This window comes from Nyctereutes procyonoides, unplaced genomic scaffold, assembly GCF_905146905.1.
Source record: "Nyctereutes procyonoides isolate TBG_1078 unplaced genomic scaffold, NYPRO_anot_genome, whole genome shotgun sequence".
Taxonomy (NCBI): Eukaryota; Metazoa; Chordata; class Mammalia; order Carnivora; family Canidae; genus Nyctereutes; species Nyctereutes procyonoides.
The window spans coordinates 29,690,848-29,710,957 of NW_026575042.1; the positions used below are offsets into that span (position 1 = coordinate 29,690,848).

General features: G+C 41.2%; 1 protein-coding gene across 2 annotated transcripts in view; it reads left to right on the forward strand.

Annotated features, from left to right (window-relative positions):
- Positions 1-4,637: 4,637 nt before the first annotated feature.
- The window catches only part of ACP3 (acid phosphatase 3), a 42,635-nt gene continuing 27,162 nt past the window's right edge, over positions 4,638-20,110 (forward strand). For both annotated transcript variants that reach the window (XM_055321536.1, XM_055321537.1), the window contains exons 1-4: positions 4,638-4,852; positions 12,402-12,497; positions 16,397-16,483; positions 17,670-17,822. In XM_055321536.1, the coding sequence (XP_055177511.1) occupies positions 4,733-4,852; positions 12,402-12,497; positions 16,397-16,483; positions 17,670-17,822 (456 nt within the window). In that variant the 5' untranslated portion in view covers positions 4,638-4,732. The remainder of the gene's footprint in view (positions 4,853-12,401; positions 12,498-16,396; positions 16,484-17,669; positions 17,823-20,110) is intronic.

The following is a 20,110-nucleotide window of genomic DNA, read 5'->3' on the forward strand; positions in this document are numbered from 1 at the left end:
AGCAGAAAAAGAATGTAAAACCACTAACAATCACATCACCCAGAAAAAACACCATTAAAATGTACACATTTCTTCAACACAACATTACACAAAATGAGACAGGATAATATTTTTTTAAGTGGTGAGTTCTTTCCCTTCCATACTGTATTTATACAGTAGAACCAGTACAATGGTCAATCAGGTCAATCTGGCCGGCTGTATTAGAGGTGAAACAGTTGTAGGACAATAGCTACCTGGTTATCCCAATAACCAGAGCCTCAGACTGACTCCCAAGGTGGACCACGACACAACTGTCTCTCCTGCCAGTGCTTGAACAACTGAGACTCATTCCTGGGTGAAAATTTCAGCCCACATCCCTGTTCTTCAGAGCTCCTGCTCAGTTATGAGTCACTGTCACCTCTTCTCTCAGGGGAGTTCTGATTGTGAGGAAAGCAGCGTTACCACAGGAGCGAAGGAGTATGAGGGAGGACAGCTCTATGCAGGTAACTACAGTCCGAGGAGTAGCTAAAGGTCACCTTGGTTCAGCCTAACAGATGAAAATGTTCCCTATCTTTCCATTTTTGATGTCTTTATCCCCTCCCAAGCCTTCATTTCCTTGGAGACAGAACCAGAGGAAATCAGATTATTTCATCTCAGAAGAAAAAAAGAAGTTGTTCTCTCCCATGTTCCAACTCTTCAAGTCATTCCTGGAAACTACGGTGAAGAGAGTGAGGCATTCACTTTTGTCTCATAATATAAGGGGATGCCAAAACTTCCTAAAATCGATCGAAAATATTTTAATACAGCATTTTGAAAAACAAAAATCAACGTAAAACAATCTATCATTTAAAAAGATGTCAAAGTTTAAAATAAAGACAGGATCAGTATTACTGATTTTCCTTTGCCTCCCATGAAGTTTGGCAGGGCATTGTCACTGGTCTTATTACCACCCCACCACCACCTCCCACACACCCCCCACCCCCCCGCTGACCCACATGCCCGTACCATCAATGACTTTGACATTGGATGTTTACCAAATTTTTCAAAATAAAATAAACATGCTAAGGGCAAATAGACATACATACAGACACAAAACACAAAATGATCAGTTGAGGAGGGAGGGAAGAAAAATTTTTATTCTAAATAATTTTGCCTCAGAGCAGCTAACATTGTAACCAAATTCTGATGTGACAATTTGCCCTTACACAGACTGTTGATCAATCGATACTATTTAGTGCCTAATAGTCCATAAGTCACTGAGATTTAAGTAATACAATTATGAAGGTGTAGTAAATTGGGGAGTTTAAACACAGCCTTTCTACTTGGTGAGCAACCAGTGTATCAATTGATGGATCTTAACTCCAACCCAGATTCTTGCCATCAGAGGCACACTTAGTGCTTTTACAGCCCTTGATCTAGCAAGGATTATGAATTCTTTTCCTATGAATAATTATTCATTGTCATGGATTCTGTGTTTTACCACCCAAATCTCCCTTCATGAGCTGAAGGATTAATTCCCCCCAGCTCTTGGGACTTTGTTGTCTGACATTACTCAGCTGCCAATTCTTTTCAGAATTGTCATGCAGAAGAAGGCCACCTTACCCATGGTCACACTTCCCGCTGGGAGCAGCCTGCATCCAGTGACTGGCTGATGACTGATCCAGCTCCCTTACCCCAGTTCAAAGACTATACCAGCTTCAGCACTCCTAGCAGGGTCAGCTGAGGCCTTCTCCCTCTTCCCAACCCTGCTTATTTCTCTTCCCCCTTCTGCTGTTGATCCTGAGAACATTCCTAACTAAATTTCCTGCATGCAAATCTCCATCTGGGAGTTTGCTTTCCAATGAACCCAACCTGCTCCACTTATGGGACTTCCTATCATTGTGCTGTGTTGGTTAGATCAAGGTTTAACACTTGCCATATGAAGAAACAAAACTGATTCAGACAGTAAGTTCTGCTAATCATCAACACTAAAATTATTGGCACCCCCCACTGGGATATCAATAAAGACATCCCAGTATCTTTTCAAGTCTTACCTTTAATGCTACCATATCTATATGTTTATTCCAAATGGCTCTTTAAATATTTGCAAAGGCCTCATGAGTTCAGGTTTCAGGAGATCAAAGAAGATTTTTAAGTGAATTTTATCTGAGTTGAGGTTCTTTCTGATGCAACTTCATGGTGTTTGGATCTATGCTTGTGATCCTCTCCTCCCCTTATAACTTGATAATCAAAGTAGAAGTTAGGGTGGTGGTGACTAGGATGGAGAATAGAAGTGTAAACCATCTACTTATTTCAACTTGAATCAGTTTAAATTGAGATGTATTCAATTTCATCAGCTTTTTTCTGGCTCTCTCTCTAAGAAGTTGTTGTTGTTGTTGTTGTTGCTGCTGCTGCTGCTGCTGTTCCTACTTGGAGGGCTTAAAAGAGCCCAGAGGAGGTGATGCAAAGAAAGTAGGATCTGGATCATAAGAGGGGTCTAGTCAAACTAACAAAACATGGCATAGGTGGGTTAGAAAACCAGAGTCATTACCAGGAAGCACTAAGGCAATAGCCAGAATAGTGCCAGGCATCTATCCAAAGGTAGATAAGAAGACAAGAGAACAAGAAGCCAGGCTGGTCCTTGAAAAAACATTGAACAGAATCATGTATCTGGCATAATTTAAGGCATGTGGTTCAAAACCAAGTGAAAGGTAAACAGGTGCTGGAGCTTCCTTTGTCAGGTTGCCTGGTGCATACAACCCATATTATCAGCATGGCAATTTCAAATCTGTCCCGGACAGTCTCTCAATCTTCATTCCCTTTTCCCTGAACCCATCTCCTCAAAATGTCACCCACTGAAAATGGGGACTGGCAGGTGACGAATGTGATAGCAAAGAAAGGGTCACAAGTCCTCTTAGATGTCTAACCCTAACCACACATTCATTCCTTCTTCACACACATTTTCCCATACCAAAAGAAGCTGCTGCCCCACACACCGCATTCTAAGGCATCCTATGGTCACATGACAATAAAACCCTCTTGCCACATTAAGTGCAATGTACCAGAGAACAGCTTCTGGGAAAAATCAGTGTTCTCCCCTGCTGATAGGATGGAAGCAGCATGACAGGCAGGTCTGCACCGAAATCCTATTTTAGCCTACGGTGGAGCTGACGGGTTGGGAAAAATGGAAAGCGGAATTCCCTCAGTCCAGATTATATCCTCTTTTGTAGCATCCCTGATGAGATCATGCCTAGAGAGGCAAGAGTGTGACTCATCCAGGATGCAGAATGTAGGGCTCATGCCCCAAGATGGTGACTGACAATATAAAGTTATAGGTTACTTTGTTGTTGTTGTCATTGTTTTTAAATTGTGTCAGGTTGGGACGCCTGAGTGGCTCAGCCATTGAGCGCTTGCCTTTGGCCCAGGGTGTGATCCTGGAGTCCCAGGATTGAGTCCCACATCGGGCTCCCTGCATAGAGCCTGCTTGTGTCTCTGCCTCTCTCCCTCTCTGGGTCTCTCATGAATAAATAAATAAATAAAATCTTTAAAAAACTAAAAGTGGTCCAAGTCCCTGCTCCACTGTGTCGGGTATACTTGGACCCAAGCTCCAGCTTGTAAATAAACCCTTGTGTGTTTGCATCGGTGTCAGCTCCTTGGTGGTTTCTTGGATACATAATCTTGGGCACAACATTTGGGGGCTCGTCCGGGATCCGAGAAACCCCCAAGACCCCATCCGGAGGGTTTCAAATCCACCTCGGGGTCCAAGTCCCTGCTCCGCTGTGTGGGGTATACTTGGAACCAAGCTCGAGCTTGTAAATAAACCCTCATGTGTTTGCATCGGAAAAAAAAATTAAAAAATAAAAAACTAAAACTAAACTAAAATAAATTGTGTCAGGTTCTAATCCTAATTTTGAGATGCCACAGATGAACCCCAAATATCTTAAGGTGTCGCTAAAATTCTTCAAAATAAAATTTGTCTTACTTTTCTTCAATTCAAAAACACTTCTCTAAATAAATATAAATAAATAAATAAATAAATAAATAAATAAATAAATAAATAACTAACTCTCTAGGCTACATGAGAATTTTACAAAAGGGAGCCAACTCTGACCTGGGGAATAGCTCCAAAGTAAACCAGTACCTGCAGTTCCTTCCATATTGCTGTGCCTATCATTCTGGATTCTTAAAAGATTAGGAACCACTAGCCTAAAGTTTCCAAAGTGCAGGTAGATCCCTTCCCAAGTGACAGCCACAAAGCAAACACTGGATTGCACCCTATCTAAAGAAAAGAGAATGGTAAACTAAAAAAAAAAAAGAAAGAAAAAGAGAAAAGGGAAGAAAAGAAAAGAAAAAAAGAAAAGAGAAAAAAGAAAGAAAAGAAAAGAAAAGAAAAGAAAAAAGAAAAGAGAAAGAAAAGAAAAGAAAAGAAAAGAAAAGAAAAGAAAAGAAAAGAAAAGAAAAGAAAAGAAAAGAAAAGAAAAAACAAGTCTCCTAACCATGCTCCGTGATCTTGAGCAAGAGCTTTCCCTTCCCTGGGCCTCAGAGTTCTCTACCTTAAATCCAGAAGACTGTGAGCTCTCACAGCCCCCAAATTATGGGACCAGACGCTTGTCAAACCCCGCCCCAGACTACCTGGTGATCTCACTATTTCTGAGTCTGGCTCCTCCCAGAGACTCCTTCCCTTTCAATCCCTTCGTTAAATAGCTTCCCCTCCGATGGCTTTCGCTCTGGGAACAGCCCCTGCAGACCGGCGCCGGAGCGCGGGCGCCCCAGCATGAGCGCAGCCCTGCTCCCCCAGGCCGGGGCCGCCCGCCTGCGCCTCGGCCTCCTGCTTCTGCTCTCCTTGTCGCTCCACCGAGGCGCGGTCGCTAAAGAGCTGAAGTTTGTGACGCTGGTGAGTCGATGTGTCTCATCGTTTCCCCCCTTACAGCTGTTAGCTGCGGGGTGTGACAACCAAGTGTCAGGGTTCACTTAGCCCCTCCGGTAGGTCTGCTGTAGGTCTGCCGGGAGACCAAACTCAGAAAGTGAATAATCAAGTTTTGCAAGTTCCGCCAAACGCTTAACGTGTCCTGACAAAAAGGGTTTGCTTTGGTTATCTGTGTCTTTGCCCGTATTAGGTATTTATTCACTTACTTTAGAGCTGCCTTGAATGCATGTCCCTTCTGGCAGCCCCACGACCTGGTGGGGGGAGCCCAGCTGGCAGGCTCAGCACCGGGAGCTAACCGGGCTGCCATCGGTTTAATGATTGTTCTCAAACCAAAAACCAGTCATTTTCTGCATTAAGTGGGCTTCTTCCCCCTTTATTTATCGGGAACTTGGAAACTGTGTTTGTAAACAGTCTCTGAAGCATAAAAGTGAAACTAAATTGGATTTTTCGAGGGGGACTTCCTGATGCGTAGATCTGGTTGACAATTAAAATAATGTTTTTCTCCACCCTGTGTAGGGGTGGCGAGTTATGGGAAAGGAGGGGTGGCTGATGCGTGCGGTTAAGGAAAGAAAATGTACCCTAGGCATTGGCTTAAACATAGGTAGGAGGGGGGTTTGCAAAGTGAAGGTGATGAGGGAGCAGAAGGCTTGAAGACCAAGCAAGCTGATGACCCGAGACACCCCCAGGTGGGATATGTAGGACATTCCTCAGGCACTCCTGGCTGCCCTAAAGCCCAGGGGAGGAAAAACAAATGGTTAACTAACAGAGATCACAGTCCAGCAAGACAGGAGTCTCCCTCTCTTTACAAAATGTCTTAGTGATTTAGAAGAATAAAAGCATGCTTATCAATAACCTAACTTCCAGAAGGAAGCTCCCTACTGTCTTAATGCTAATGCCTTACTGGAGGAGAAAAACAACCTTGCAAGGCCTCCGGTATCTCCTAGGTCCTCTTTAGCATATGAAAGTTCTTTGGAAAACCTCCTTTTCCCCTACCCCCAATTCCCACGTGTATAATCAGCCACCCCTGACAGCCCTGGTGCAGCAGCTCTTTCTGCCCACAGGTCCTGTCCCCGTGCTTTAATAAAACCACCACTTTGCACCCAAGATGTCTCAAGAATTCTTTCTTGGTCGTAGGCTCCGGGCCTCACCCACATTCCAAAACTACATCAAAGGGGATTTAGCAATTTACCTATAAGTCCTGAAATGAATCCTTCTGGGCCTCTGGATTTCTCTGTGATTTGTTTGTTTTTGTTTTTAAAGATTTATTTATTCGTGAGAGATGCAGAAAGAAAGAGGCAGAGACATAGGCAGAGGACGAAGCAGGCTCCTTGTGGAGAACCTGATTAGGGACCTGATCCCAGGACCTCAGGACTTGATCCCAGGACCCCGGGATCAGCACCTGAGCCAAAACAGACGCTCAACCACTGAGACACCCAGGTGCCCCGTCTGTGATTTTCTCTGTATCCCTACTTCTCTTATTCTGTTTCACTCACCGGCTCCCTTACCTCTGCCCCTCTCTTTGTCTTTCACACCCGCTCTCTCAATCTCTTTCTCTTCCTCACTTTTTTTTTTATAGAGTGAAAATATGCTGATAAATAAGTAAATTTTCTTACTTAAGAACACTCAAAATTTATTTCTATAATTTGCAGGGAGGTCATCTTTTACTTAAAAAACATGAAGTTCCTATTTCCTCAGCTTCAGTATTTTATTTTTATATTAATATATATATATATATTTCCTCAGTATTCAGAACTCCTTTCTTTCCCTTCTAAGGAAAAAATTTATAACCATATGATTATGCAAATTATGATTATTAGTCCAGTAAATCTTTACTAGGTCATGAGTCAACAAATGAGAGACAGAGAATCAAGAGAAACATATCATAAATTTATTTACAAATGATTTACCAAGCTGTCAGACTTCAGTGCTGGGGGGAAAAAAAGTGAATTATGTCCTGTACGTTCTGGAAAGAAATCCATGGAAGTTGGACTTTTATTTTTTTTTTTTTTTGGACTTTGACATATATTCATGGCATGGATTCCTTGCCAACACGTATATGAAGCAAATGTGTGGACTCTGCAGAAGTTGCACTGTTAACACTGTAATTCTATAACAAGTTGAGACGTAATCCTCTTTGAGATATTACAGTGAATTTTAAGTTAACTGCATGTGATTGGTTTTCTCCCTGTTTTACTACAGTGCAGGCTCATTTCCCTTGACTACTAAACTTGCGGGCTTCCTTTCTCCTCTTTCACTCTTAGTTAACATGTGTTCAGGGACAACACATTATTTCTTCCCTAAGAAAAACCTTACAAAGATAACCCTCTTGGAGCTAAAAAAAATTAACAATTATCACACAAGGCTAATAATGTTAACGATTTTTTCCTACCAAGGTTTTCGTCCATCAGTGGTAGAGGAAGGGCATTTTAATACAATTTCCTGGCCCTTATAAAACAGTATCTATCTAAGGACTTAAGCGATAAGATGCTACTTTCTTCTTTTTATCAATTATAGAGAATATTTGACTATAAATGGTTAAATCACATACTCAGGCAAATCCTTAGAAAATTATTAGAACTGAAATAAAAGGTGCCTCTGATTAAAGTGGTAACATTCATAACAATAAATGATCAATACTCAATGCTTATTATATGCCAGGCACTGTTCTGAGAGTTCAATATGGAATAGGTCACGTTACCCTCAAACAACCCTGTAAAGTAAGGCTGCTAGGAAAACACAGGATACCTAGATAAATGTGAATTTCAGATAAACAGCAAATAATTTTTTAGCATAAAGGATGTTTCATGCAATATTTGGGCATCCTGTGGTTTGGTTTGCTACATCTGGCAACTGTTCTATAAAGCTATAAAGTTATAAAAACCTTACTACCTCTATTTTATAGATAAAGAAAGTGAGATTCAAAGAGGTTAAGCAACTTGTCCATGGTTACACAGTAATCATGGAGTAGTCAGGATTTGAATCCAGGCTGTACGATCAAAAAGGCTACACCCCTAATCATGGTACATATTCCATTCCCACCATGTGCATTTAAGCCAGCACATGGATCTGAGATCTCCCCGTGGAGGTTGGGTGTACAGACTTAACTTGTGATCAGCAGCTAGTTTCCACACTGTTTCTCTATGATACAAGAAAAATAAATCTTCCCCAATTCTGAAAAGCTGTTCTTGGCAGAAAGAGCAGAAAACTGTCCTGTTCTTGTTCTCTCTCATAAACAGAGTTATCACACAATCTTTTAAAACAGGTTTTTCAGAGTGTGTCCCACAGAATGCTAGTATGATGAGTTATTAACAGGAGTTGCTTGGTAAAAAACCAGGTTTCAATAGGCAAATCAGTCTTGGGAACAGAATGAGGGTTAAACTGTATTTCAGGTCTCTAAAGGGCAGGGCTTCCTAGTCTTTAATATTCTGATATATGCTATGGCTTTAAAAGAAAGGATTTAGTAGTAAACTGTATTTCCTAGACTTTGACCAAAGAATCCACCTCCTTCTTTTTCCAGTGTCCCCTAGAAAACTCTTAGAGAATCATTATTTTTAACTTTTTAGAGAGAAAATAATAAGCATGGTGAGTATGGGAGGTCAAGGGAGACCTCTCTTGGTTGCCTTTTTCAGGAGGGACCTGAGTTTAGTGACCACCAGGATTAGAAGTGGAAGTTCCAGGCAACTAGAACATCCTTGCCCTGAGGCTGGAACAATGACTGTGTGGAAGAGCAGGGGCTCTGTGGCTAAGCATGTTTAGCAAGCGTGTAAGGTAATAACATCAAGGTGGGCAGGGCCAGAACAGGTAGGATGCTATAACATGCCAAATCTGCTTACTCGATGGAGAAGGATCATTCATAGGGGTACCAAATCATGGTTCTTTTTTTAAAAAGTTACCTATGATCTAAAAGGTTGAAGTAAATGTGATGTGGTGAGGAAAACAGTGGGTAGCATTCACAAAAAGTAAGATCTGGATGGCTCATTCAATCTCTTTAAACCTGTCTCCTTCTTTGTTCAGGATAGGGCCAGCCTAGTCTCAGGGAGTTGTGAGAATGGAAGGGGGGATGGGGGAGGGTGTAGGTGTGTAGATTGTACAAAACCATGGGAGGTTGCACAGACATAAAGGGTTGTTCTCCTGGATGTCTTCCTATTGCAATTACCACTGGTACTGCAAAATAGTCCTACTGGTGACCCTATATTTTTAGGTTTCTAAAGGATTTCATAGCATATGCTGGACTGAGAACAGAGGTTACAAATTTGGCAGAGCAGCAGTTAAGAAGTTTGCCTTAAAATAGACTTACAGGAGCACCTAGGCACAGTCCAGAGGCTCCAGCCTAAACTCTAGGAGCTCAAGAAGGCCATTCGTGCACTTGAGGGCACTCACTGATATGTGCGTGTGCACATGGTTTTGTACAAAATTAATATGTATGGATTTCCAGACTCTGGTGGGAGGTGGGGGTCTGGGGATAGGGGGCAGGTGGTTTATTAATTGTCTCTGTGGGACACTCCTTCTGAAGAGCCCACAGCATGTTTGAACCACTACCTCAAAAACCCTTAAAATCTATTGAAATTTAGGGGAGTACAATTATTCCTGACCTGTAGGGACAGACTAAGAAAGCCTGTTCAAGTCTATGATTATGGTCCAGGGCTCTGCTATTTAAAAAGCTCTCCTTTAAGAAGACTGCACTTCTTTTTCTGCACAGGCCATACTGTCATTTAGATGCATAATCACAATTTTATTTTTTAAATAGTATTTGGAATTGTTTCTTACATCAAGGTTTTATTTTCCTTTAGTGTAACACCACCACCACCACCACCACCACCACCACCACCACTACCCCAACACACAGAGCTTCCAATCTTAGAGGAAAAGACTAGAGTTTATTAAGAAACCCCAGATCCCAGATCACCCAGTGATAGGATGTTGAGGTGTGTGCTTTAGCAGAGAGATGAGCCTCTTACACAGGTTAAGAAGGCTGGCATTGGAGGCACATAGTCTGTGTTTGGATCTTCGCTGTACCATGTACACCCTATGTGACCTTGAGGAGGACACTTAACTAGGGCTGATTTACTTGTTTGTGAAATGAAGATAATAATCGTAAATCCTTTGTAAAACTGATGAATGGATTAAATTATGACAAGCACTTAAAACAGTTTCTAGGACACAGCAAGCATTCAAAAAACCTTATTGTGGTCACAGACTGGTAGGAAGCGTTGTAAATTATTTTACTACAGTATCTTTCATCTGACTTCCCTTTGGCTAACTCAGTTCTCACTCAGAAATATCAGTGAGGGTGACAGAGCAGGAGAGACTCCTAACTCTGGGAATCAAAACAAGGGGTGGTGGAAGGGGTGGTAGGTGGGGGGTTGGAGTGACTGGGTGATGGGCACTGAGGGGGGCACTTGATGGGATGAGTACTGGGTGTTATGCTATATGTTGGCACATCGAACTCCAATTAAAAAATATATACAAAAAAGAGAGAGAGAGAGAGAGAGAGAGAGATGATTTTGGCCCCTAGGGCACATTTGGCAGTGTCTGGAGAACTTTTTGGTTGTCACAATTAGGGATTGCTACTAGCATCTGGTGTGTAAAGGCCAGGCACGCTGCTAAACATTTTATAGTGAACAGGACAGCCCCTCACAAGGAATAATCCGGCCCAAAATGTCAATCGTGCCAAGATTGAGAAACCCTGGAAACTAAACATGGTAGGATTTATAATTCACTGAAACCACACGATAATTTTAGTTACTTAGATCTAAGAAAGCATTTTTCACAATTACCTGGGATCTTAAAAGTCTAAAGTATGTTTAGATTATAGAAAGAGAACTAATGAGGGGCTCCTGGGTGGCTCAGTTGGTTAAGCATCTGCCTTTGGCTCAGGTCATGATCCCAGTTTCCCTGCTCAGTGGGGAGCCTGCTTCTCCCTCTCCCTCTGCTCTTCCCCCACCCAATTCATGTTAGCTCTCGCTCTCTCTCTCTCAAATAAATAAAATCTTTTTTTAAAAAAGAAAGAAAGAGCACTAATGATGAGCCTTGATAATTTCTGAGACTATGCAGCCTTTCTTCCAAACCATGAAGGGACCATTCACAACAATAGTTTCTTACCTAACCAAAATGATTTCTTAAGATCCACTATACCATGTTCTCTCTGTTTGCTGTAGCCTGAGATTTTAATTTATCATCAGTTTAGGGATTCAAAAAATAAGTTTTCTTTAGACACTAGGGATACAACCCAGGTCCTATAAGTCTCCCTAACTTTCTTGGAATCCTATCTGATAGATGGGATTTACAGCCTAAAATTTAAGTCTGTTCCATATTTTGTGTCTCCTGGAGCATCTTAGCTGGGTAATGTAAATGACAGGTGCAGGAAATCTCATAATGCAAGATGTTATGCAGCCCTCCTCTGTATTAAAAATGTTTACTGCCAGGGACACCTGGGTAGCTCAGCCGTTGAGCGTCTGCCTTTGGCTCAGGGCGTGATCCCAGAGTCCCAGGACTGAGTCCCATGTTGGGCTTCCTGCATGGAGCCTGCTTCTCCCTCTGCCTATCTCTCTCTCTCTCTCTGTCTCTCATGAATACATAAATAAAGTCTTTTAAAAAAATGTTTGCTGGCATCAGCATATACTTCATCTTGGATTTCTTGAATGTTTTCCATGTCTTATCTTTTGCTTATAAAAGAACTATGTATTTGGCTTGGTATTTTATTCAGAAAGCATACTGGAGTTACAAAACACCAAGGTTTTGAAAGTCCAGACTACTCTCCCCAAAGAGGAAAATGTCCAATCAAAATAGCATGACATGCATACTAATCCAGAAATATGTTCTTAAAGTATTAAGAATTAGCTTTTCTGATCTTCCTAACCATAAGTCTTTATCCCTCATTTCCTAAAAATTAATAAATCATTGGCTCAGGATGGTCATAAATTGTATGTGGCATTTAAGAGTCATTATTTTTGTCATATGTAAGAAATTTTACACCATTCATTAAGGAAGAATACTTCTCATCAGAGTCTATCTGCAATAAAATAATCTTGCTAAGCTTTGTGCTCCTTCTTGCCCCAATATACAAACCAGTCTCCATGTGTGGCTCACCTGCTTTCTGATAACTGACCATTACTTACACTACCTGAAACAGAGTGTTAGTCAGCTTAAAACAGTGTTTTTTTCTTTTAAGATTTTTATTTTATTTATTTATTCATGAGAGACACAGAGAGAAAGAGAGGCAGAGACATAGGCAGAGGGAGAATCAGGCTCCATGCAAGGAGCCCGACATGGGACCCGATCCTGGGACTCCAGGATCATGCCCCAGGCCGAAGGCAGGCGCCAAACCTGCTGAGCCACTCAGGGATCCCAAAACAGTAGTTTTTAACCTGAGATTTACCTGAGGAGGTCTTTAAAATCCTGATGCCCTGGCCACATTCCAAGGTTGAGAACCAGCAGTTCGGAAGAAAATCTATTAGGATGAACTGAGGCAAACCAACGTGAACTTTGTAACATTACTGTCTCAATCTCTTTTCAGGTGTTTAGGCATGGAGATCGAAGTCCCATTGAGACCTTCCCAAATGATCCCATTAAGGAAGCTTCATGGCCACAAGGATTTGGCCAACTCACTCAGGTTGGTTGGATTTTCAGCTAAATGTTGCTGATGAGTCTTATGGGAAACTATGTGGAGTTTGTAATACATTGAAACCATAGAACTACTTTAGTTACTCAGATTTGGGTGAGTTTTGTTTTTGTTTTTTGTTTTTTTTTTTTGTTTTTTTTGTTTTTTTTTGTCTAAAGTGTGCTTTGATTGTGGCAGGCGAAGCACTAATGGTTAACTTCAGTAATTTCTGATCATAACCAAGTCACCCCTCATGACTAGTAATGGTAGGAAAATTGTATAAAATTGCCCATTTTGATCTTTTTTTGCCCTATTTGGCTTTATTAAAGCATAAGAGCTGCACATGGCAATAGACGAATACATGAGCTTAAAGATGCTGAAGAGAGCCAAGTGGTCCTTGGAAACTAGCTCTTGAGTTTCTCTGCTTCCACCTGAGGAAGTAGAAAACCACCTTATAATCAATAAACTGGATCAGCAGGGTTAGGAAAACAGGATTCCTCTGGAAGTGCTGATACCAAATTTGATTTTTTTTATCAGCGGAATACACTAGGATTGAACCTTCTTTTAAGTGGTCTTAAACATAGGGAGCCCTACTTCCTAAAAAGCACAAAAGGAGAAGGGTTGGGTAGGGGAAATACAAAGGCATCTGTAATCACTGTTGCAGTGTCCCACTCCCTTCCCTTGCTTACAAGTAGATGGTTCTTCTATTTGGAGCCACAAGGCCATGTGTATGGCTTCTGTCCCGACCAAAGCACTGTTTAATTACATTAAGAAAATGTTGTAGAATGTTTAGAGTTGACTATCTCTAAACATTTAACCAAACATTTAAACCAATAGGTCTCAGTCTGAGCTAAACATGGAAATTATATGGAGAGCTTTAAAAAATATTGATGTCTGGGAGGGCACATGATGTGATGAGCATAAGTGTTATATGTAACTGATGAATTATTAAAAACTACATCTGAAACTCATGATGTATTATATGTTGGCTAATTGAATTTAAATTTAAAAAAATAGGAAGGTTCTTACTTAATTCATATAGAGTGTGGCCCAGACATTGGGATTTTCAGAAATTCCTTAGCTGATCAGTTGACTCTGAATGTGCAGCCAAGTCTGAGAACCACTTCTCTAACTCGACCACAATGTTTCATAGAGGAGAAATCCCACAGAGGCTATTTGAGGTCAGCATCTTTTGACCCCCTGATCAGAGCTCCTCTCAGCATAACCTACTCAGCTTCTGGCTCCTTAAAAGAGGGAATGATAATAAAAACTCAGGGCTACTTCTTAATACCTGTGGCTACATGGAGACTCCTGTTCTCATGTTCTGCTTTTCCAGGAAGACTTTAAGATTCTTTCAGACTGTAGGTATCTGGATTTTCCTTCTGGGAGTCTTTTGACTAGCCATCAAATTTTCCTAGAGCAGTATTTTTCAAGCTTCCAAATACAAATGTACCATTTGGAGACCTTGTTAAAATGCAGGTTCTAATATTCAAAGGAAATGAAAACATTAGTTCAAAGGATATCTGCAACCCCTTGTTCATTGCAGCATTACTTACAATAGCCAAGCTATGGAAACAACCTAAGTGCCCATCAACAAAAGAATGAATAAAGAAGTTGTGGTATTGACATATAATGAAATATTATAGCCATAAAAAATGTATAAAATCCTGCTGTTTGTGAAAACGTGGGTAAACCTTAAGGACATTATGCTAAGTAATATAAGTCAGACAGAGAAAGACAAATACTGTATGATCTCAATTATATGTGGAATCAAAAACAAATTTTTTTAACCAAACTCATAGGAAAAGGGATCAGATTTGTGGTTACCAAGGCAGGGGGTAGGGAGAAGAAGATTGGGGAAAAGGCAGTCAAAAGGTACAAACTTCCAGTTACAAGGTAAATAAGTGCTAGGGATTTAATGTACAGCATAATGACTATGGATAAAAGAGCTCTATGATACATATGAAAGTTGCTGTGAGAATAAATCTCAAGAGTTCTCATCACAAGGAAAAACAATTTGTTGTTTTTTTTTTTTTTGCTTTCTCTTTTTTTGTATCTCTATGAAAGGACAGATGCTAACTAAATTCATAACTTATCATTTCACAATATATGTAAACCAAATTGCATGCTGTATACCTTAAACTTATACAGTGATGTATGTCAATTATATATCAATAAAACTTGAGGAATAAAGAAAAAAATGCAGATTCTAATTCAGCAGGTCTGACATGGGCCTAAGAGTCTTCATTTCTAACAAACTCCAAGGTGACACCAGTGGTGCTGGTACTGGCCACTCCTGGAAGTAGCAAGGTTCTAGAGCTCAAATTCCAGCCCTTGGCCTGGTACTTCCAATCTATATAATGAAAGGGTGATAGCTTTCTAGGTCAGTAGTTCTCAAAGTGTGATCCCTAGATGAGCAACATCACCATTACTTGAAATTTGTCAGAAATGTAAGTTCTCTGGCCCTCCCCCACTGAACCAGAAACTCTGGGCTTCAATTCTGGGAACCTTTGGTTTAACAAATCCTCCAGGTGATTCTGTGCATGCTGACATTTGAAAACCACTGCTCTATAGAAGATGATTCTTTCGTCAAAATTCAGCTGTAAGTTAGTACAACAAATTAGGTCCAAAGTACCTACTTCTTTAACTACCCATGTCATCCAGGAAACTAGCAAGACTCAAAGTACACATTACTCTTTTCCTACCTCCTTCCCCATCCTAGAAGGGTGGTGATGATCATGGGAGCCAGGAATACAAGCAAATGAATGAGTGGGACCAAGCAGAAGCTTTAGTGACCACATCCTCTCTGACTCCTGAAGCTCTAGTAAAATTTTGGATTAAAGACAGACTTGAATGCAGTGTTTCTCAAGCATGACAGTCTACTACATGGATCTGAATCACACAACACACTTATTAAAATGCATATACCAGGGCCACTCTGGGGTCTAACAAGCAGGAAATCTCTGAGGGAAATGCTGAGGCATCTGCCTTTCAACAAGCACCCTTAGATAATTTTTATTTTTCTTTTTTTTTAATATTTTTTTAAAGATTTATTTATTTATTTATTCATGAGAGACGCAGAGAGAGAGGCAGAGACACAGGCAGAGGGAGAAGCAGGCTCCACGCAGGGAGCCTGATGAGGGACTCGATCCTGGGTCTCCAGGATCAGGCCCCGGGCCGAAGGCTGCACTAAACTGCTGAGCCACGATAATTTTTCTTCTGATGCTTGAGGATCACTGAATTAAAGCAACATTCCTCAATGATTACTATCCAATCAGAATCTTAGTAAGCTTGTTAAAAAGAGGTTCCTGAGCTCCACTCCCCAAAGGTTCTGGCTTCGTAGATCAAGATGGGTCCCAAGAATTCGATTTCTTACATACTTCCAAGTAATGCTAATACTGCTGATCCCCAGACCACACTCTGGGTAACAGGCTCTCGTTTTTCATGAACCAGGCATAAATTAACTGTGCAGATAAAAATTATCACACTCCGAAAGTGATTAAAAGGTGAAAGTGATCTTCAGATTCACCAAGTCCAACCTCTTATTAGATGGTTGAGTTTCTTCACCAACTCTCCACCAAGTGGTAAACCAGCTCTCCTGAACGTACCACCAATAAAGATGAGCGAGTAATGTTCCACACTAGAGAACCATCTACTTAAATTAGATCAATCACTAGTTATTAACTGTGCTCTATGTTAGGTGCTAATGAAGGTGTATAAGTTTTCTCAAGGAGTCATGGTTAAAGGTTACAACCCTTTTTTCTTGTTTGCATTTACAATTATGTTGTTATTGTGGAACTATTAAAGTACACCATGGTTTGCTCTATGCATTCAGTAAGGAGAGATAAGATCATACATGAGGTGCACAGAATTTACTTTCACTGATTTTTGCTTTTATTTGTTCCTTGTAGCTGGGCATGGAGCAGCATTATGAACTTGGACAGTATATAAAGAAAAGATATGGGAAATTTTTGAATGAGTCCTACAAACGTGAACAGGCAAGTTGGAGAGCCAAGAATGGGAACCTTTGTCCTTGAAAGAATTTAGCATGATGTTGCATTTGTAAAAGTGCTTTGCCTATTTCCCAAGGGACTTACACAAGTCAGAGATCTTATTTACAAATGTACTCCTCTTTTTTTTTTAAGATTTTATTTATTTATGAGAGAGAGAAAGAGTACAAGCAGAGGGGAGGGGCACAGGGGGAGGAAGAAGCAGGCTCACTGCTGAGCAGAGAGCCTGACTTGCTGGATCCCAGGACTCTGCGATCACGATCTGAGCTAAAGGCAGACATGTAACTGACTGAGCCACCCAGGCACCCCAAATGTACTCCTCTTTATATGAATACTCTGTTCCTAAAAAATTTATGAATACTAAGTTGAAAATGTTATGGACACCTATGGCAAATACTTTGGCTTAGCAAGTAGCCACCACTTGAATGGTCTCTTTGTCAATTCAACTATTGACATACCAGGGTGGCATTCTCATAATACTTTCTTCTATAGTAGATATCATGATGCTTGCTACCAGATGTCTGCTAATGTTTTGGTGTGAGGGTCCTGGCCTTTCTCAGATGTGCTCTTCATTCCCCAGGGATAAACCCACAGTTCCAAGCAGTAAGAATCTCCTTTGATTTTCCTACTCTAGGTTTATTTTTTTTTTTTATTTTTTTTTTTTATAAATTAATTTTTATTGGTGTTCAATTTACCAACATACAGAATAACACCCAGTGCTCATCCCGTCAAGTGTACCCCTCAGTGCCCGTCACCCATTCACCCCCACCCCCCACCCTCCTCCCCCTCCAGAGACAAGAAGTCCCTGACTTTCATGGGGAGGAATATTAGGGTAACAGCAGACCTCTCCACAGAGACGTGGCAGGCCAGAAAGGGCTGGCAGGATATATTCAGGGTCCTAAATGAGAAGAACATGCAACCAAGAATACTTTATCCAGCAAGGCTCTCATTCAAAATGGAAGGAGAGATAAAGAGCTTCCAAGACAGGCAGGAACTGAAAGAATATGTGACCTCCAAACCAGCTCTGCAAGAAATTTTAAGGGGGACTCTTAAAACTCCCCTTTAAGAAGAAGTTCAAGTAACTCTGAACGTGAATGGGCTTAATGACCCCATCAAAAGGCGCAGAGTTTCAGACTGGATAAAAAAAACAGGACCCATCTATTTCCTACTCTAGGTTTATATTCAAAGCACGGATGTCGATCGGACGTTGATGAGTGCTATGACAAACCTTGCAGGCCTGTTTCCTCCAGAGGGTATCAGCATCTGGAATCCCAGCCTACCCTGGCAGCCCATCCCAGTGCACACACTCTCTCTTTCTGAAGATCGGGTAAGTATTATGGAAAAACCTGCACATCCCATTGGCCTAGGAGGAGGAAGGCAGGTTGCCCAGTACTTGTGGGTTTGGAAGTCTGGACACTGTTTGGTCTGTGCAATCTTAATCCTTTTCTAAATAAACATATGAAGGACAAAGTAGGACATAGAAAGCCCCAGGCAAGAGAGAGCAGGAACAGAATTTCAGTGTGGACCTTTATAATCCACATTGTTTTGCCACCCTTTCAGCAAATGGCAATATGAGGGCATCTGGGTGGTGCAGTTGATTAAGTGGCCAAATCTTGGTTTGGGCTCAGGTCATGATCTCCCAGTCATGGGATTGCGCCCCAAGTCAGCTCTACACTCCACGCTCAGTGCCAAGTCAGCTTGAGTTTCTCCCTCCCTGTGCCTCTGCCCCTCTCCACCACATGCTTGCTTTCTCTCTCTCTCTCAAATAAATAAATAATCTTTTTTTTAATGGCGATTTGCCCCCTCCACTTTCACATGTACATGCATGTGTATGCACGCACGCACACACACACACACACACACACTCACACACAGTTCCCCTTGTTCTACCTTCAATTCCTAGGCTTTTGGTGCCCCACATAGGGTTCTCCTCCCTCTAGAATATCCTAAGATCTTTCTATCTACAAAATACTCCTCCTCACATGAAAACCCCCATTCTGAGATAGGGGATAAAAGAAAGATTTGAGTACATAGTCAGTGACCAGCACTTTGATATATGTCATCATACTTACCTTTCATAACAACCTTGAATGGACAACATTATGTTCTCCTTTTATAGCCAGAGAAATATGTACTCAGAGAGATAAACAAAATAGGCCCAGTGCCACAAAGCTGGTAAGCATTATTACTGAGACCAGAACCAGACTTATCTCATTCCAGAGCAATTTCCTTCCCTGTAAACTAATAGTTCTCAAAGTTATTATATTAGAGTTAACTGAAAAAAATGTTTCAAATCCTGGCACCTAGGACACTCTCTATAACAAATCAGAATCTCTGAGGTTGGGATGCAGGCGTCAGTACTTTTAAAATAATCTCCCTAGATGATTCTAGTGGATAGCCAGGTGTGAGAACCAGTACTATAACCAAGTTCCTAAAAGAGGCTAGTTGAGAGAAATTCTCAAATTTATTTGCACTGGGTAGGATGTACCAAAAGCTCTTTAACATTTTCAGAGGAATTGCTTTTGGTTTTAAATGGTATTAAATAAATCTAACTAATCTCCCAGGCATGGAATTTAAGACTATATAAAGGAGCGGCGCCTGGGTGGCTCAGTCAGTTGGGCGTCAGACTTTTGATTTTGGTTCAGGTCATGATCTCAGGGTTGTGAGATCGAGCCCCGCTTTGGGCTCTGCACTGATCATGGATTCACTGGTCATGACTCCCCTACAGTCCCATTGTAAGTATGACTGGGTCATCTCTGTAGCTGAGGCTTAGCATGACTTCTGCACCCACACCATTGCCCAGGGTGCCCTGGGGTAGGCTTCTATCCTCTTTTCCCTGCCAGTACACTTAGATATTTGACTTAACTGTTGCATTTGATGACCTTAGAATCTTTCCCAAATACTTTGTAGAAACAGCCTGACCCCATCGACCTCACTCTAGGTAAGTCTACTCCAACCACTTTTTCTGATGTTTCCGGAAAAAGCAAGATAGATTCATACCTCTTTCTTTCCCAGAATCAAGGGAGAAGTATTATGATGATCAGTATTCTTAGGAGTTTCTGAATATTTTCTTCCAAAAAGAAAAAAAAATCACTTTTGCCACAACCTTTTCTGCTTTAGATAGATACTGTACAGCAGCACCAAATTTAGCCAATGTAGACCAAGGTAGATGTTTAACCCTTAGTCCTGAAAGATAGTATTTAATTTATGTAGTAAAGAGACTATAGGGGCTATTAGAAAAGGAAAAGGGAGGGGAGCCTGAGGGGCTCAGTTTGTTAATCTGCCTTTGGCTTAGGTTGGGATTTCAGGGTCCTAAGATCAAGCCCCACGTTGGGCTCCTTGCTCATCAGGGAACCTGCTTCTCCCTCTACCTGTCACTCCCCCTGCTTCTGGCTTTCTCTCTCTCTGTCAAATAAATAAATAAAATCTTTAAAAAGAGAAAAAGAGAAACAGGAGTGAGGGAGAAAGAAGAAAGAATTTATCAATACAAAGTTATTCCCAGGGCTGTGCTAAGTGCCATAGAGAAATATGAGGCTAAGTTTCTTCCCTAATTTATCATCCATTTGATGAAAATAGATTTGCATGTATGACCTGTGTAAACCACGATACAAAGTG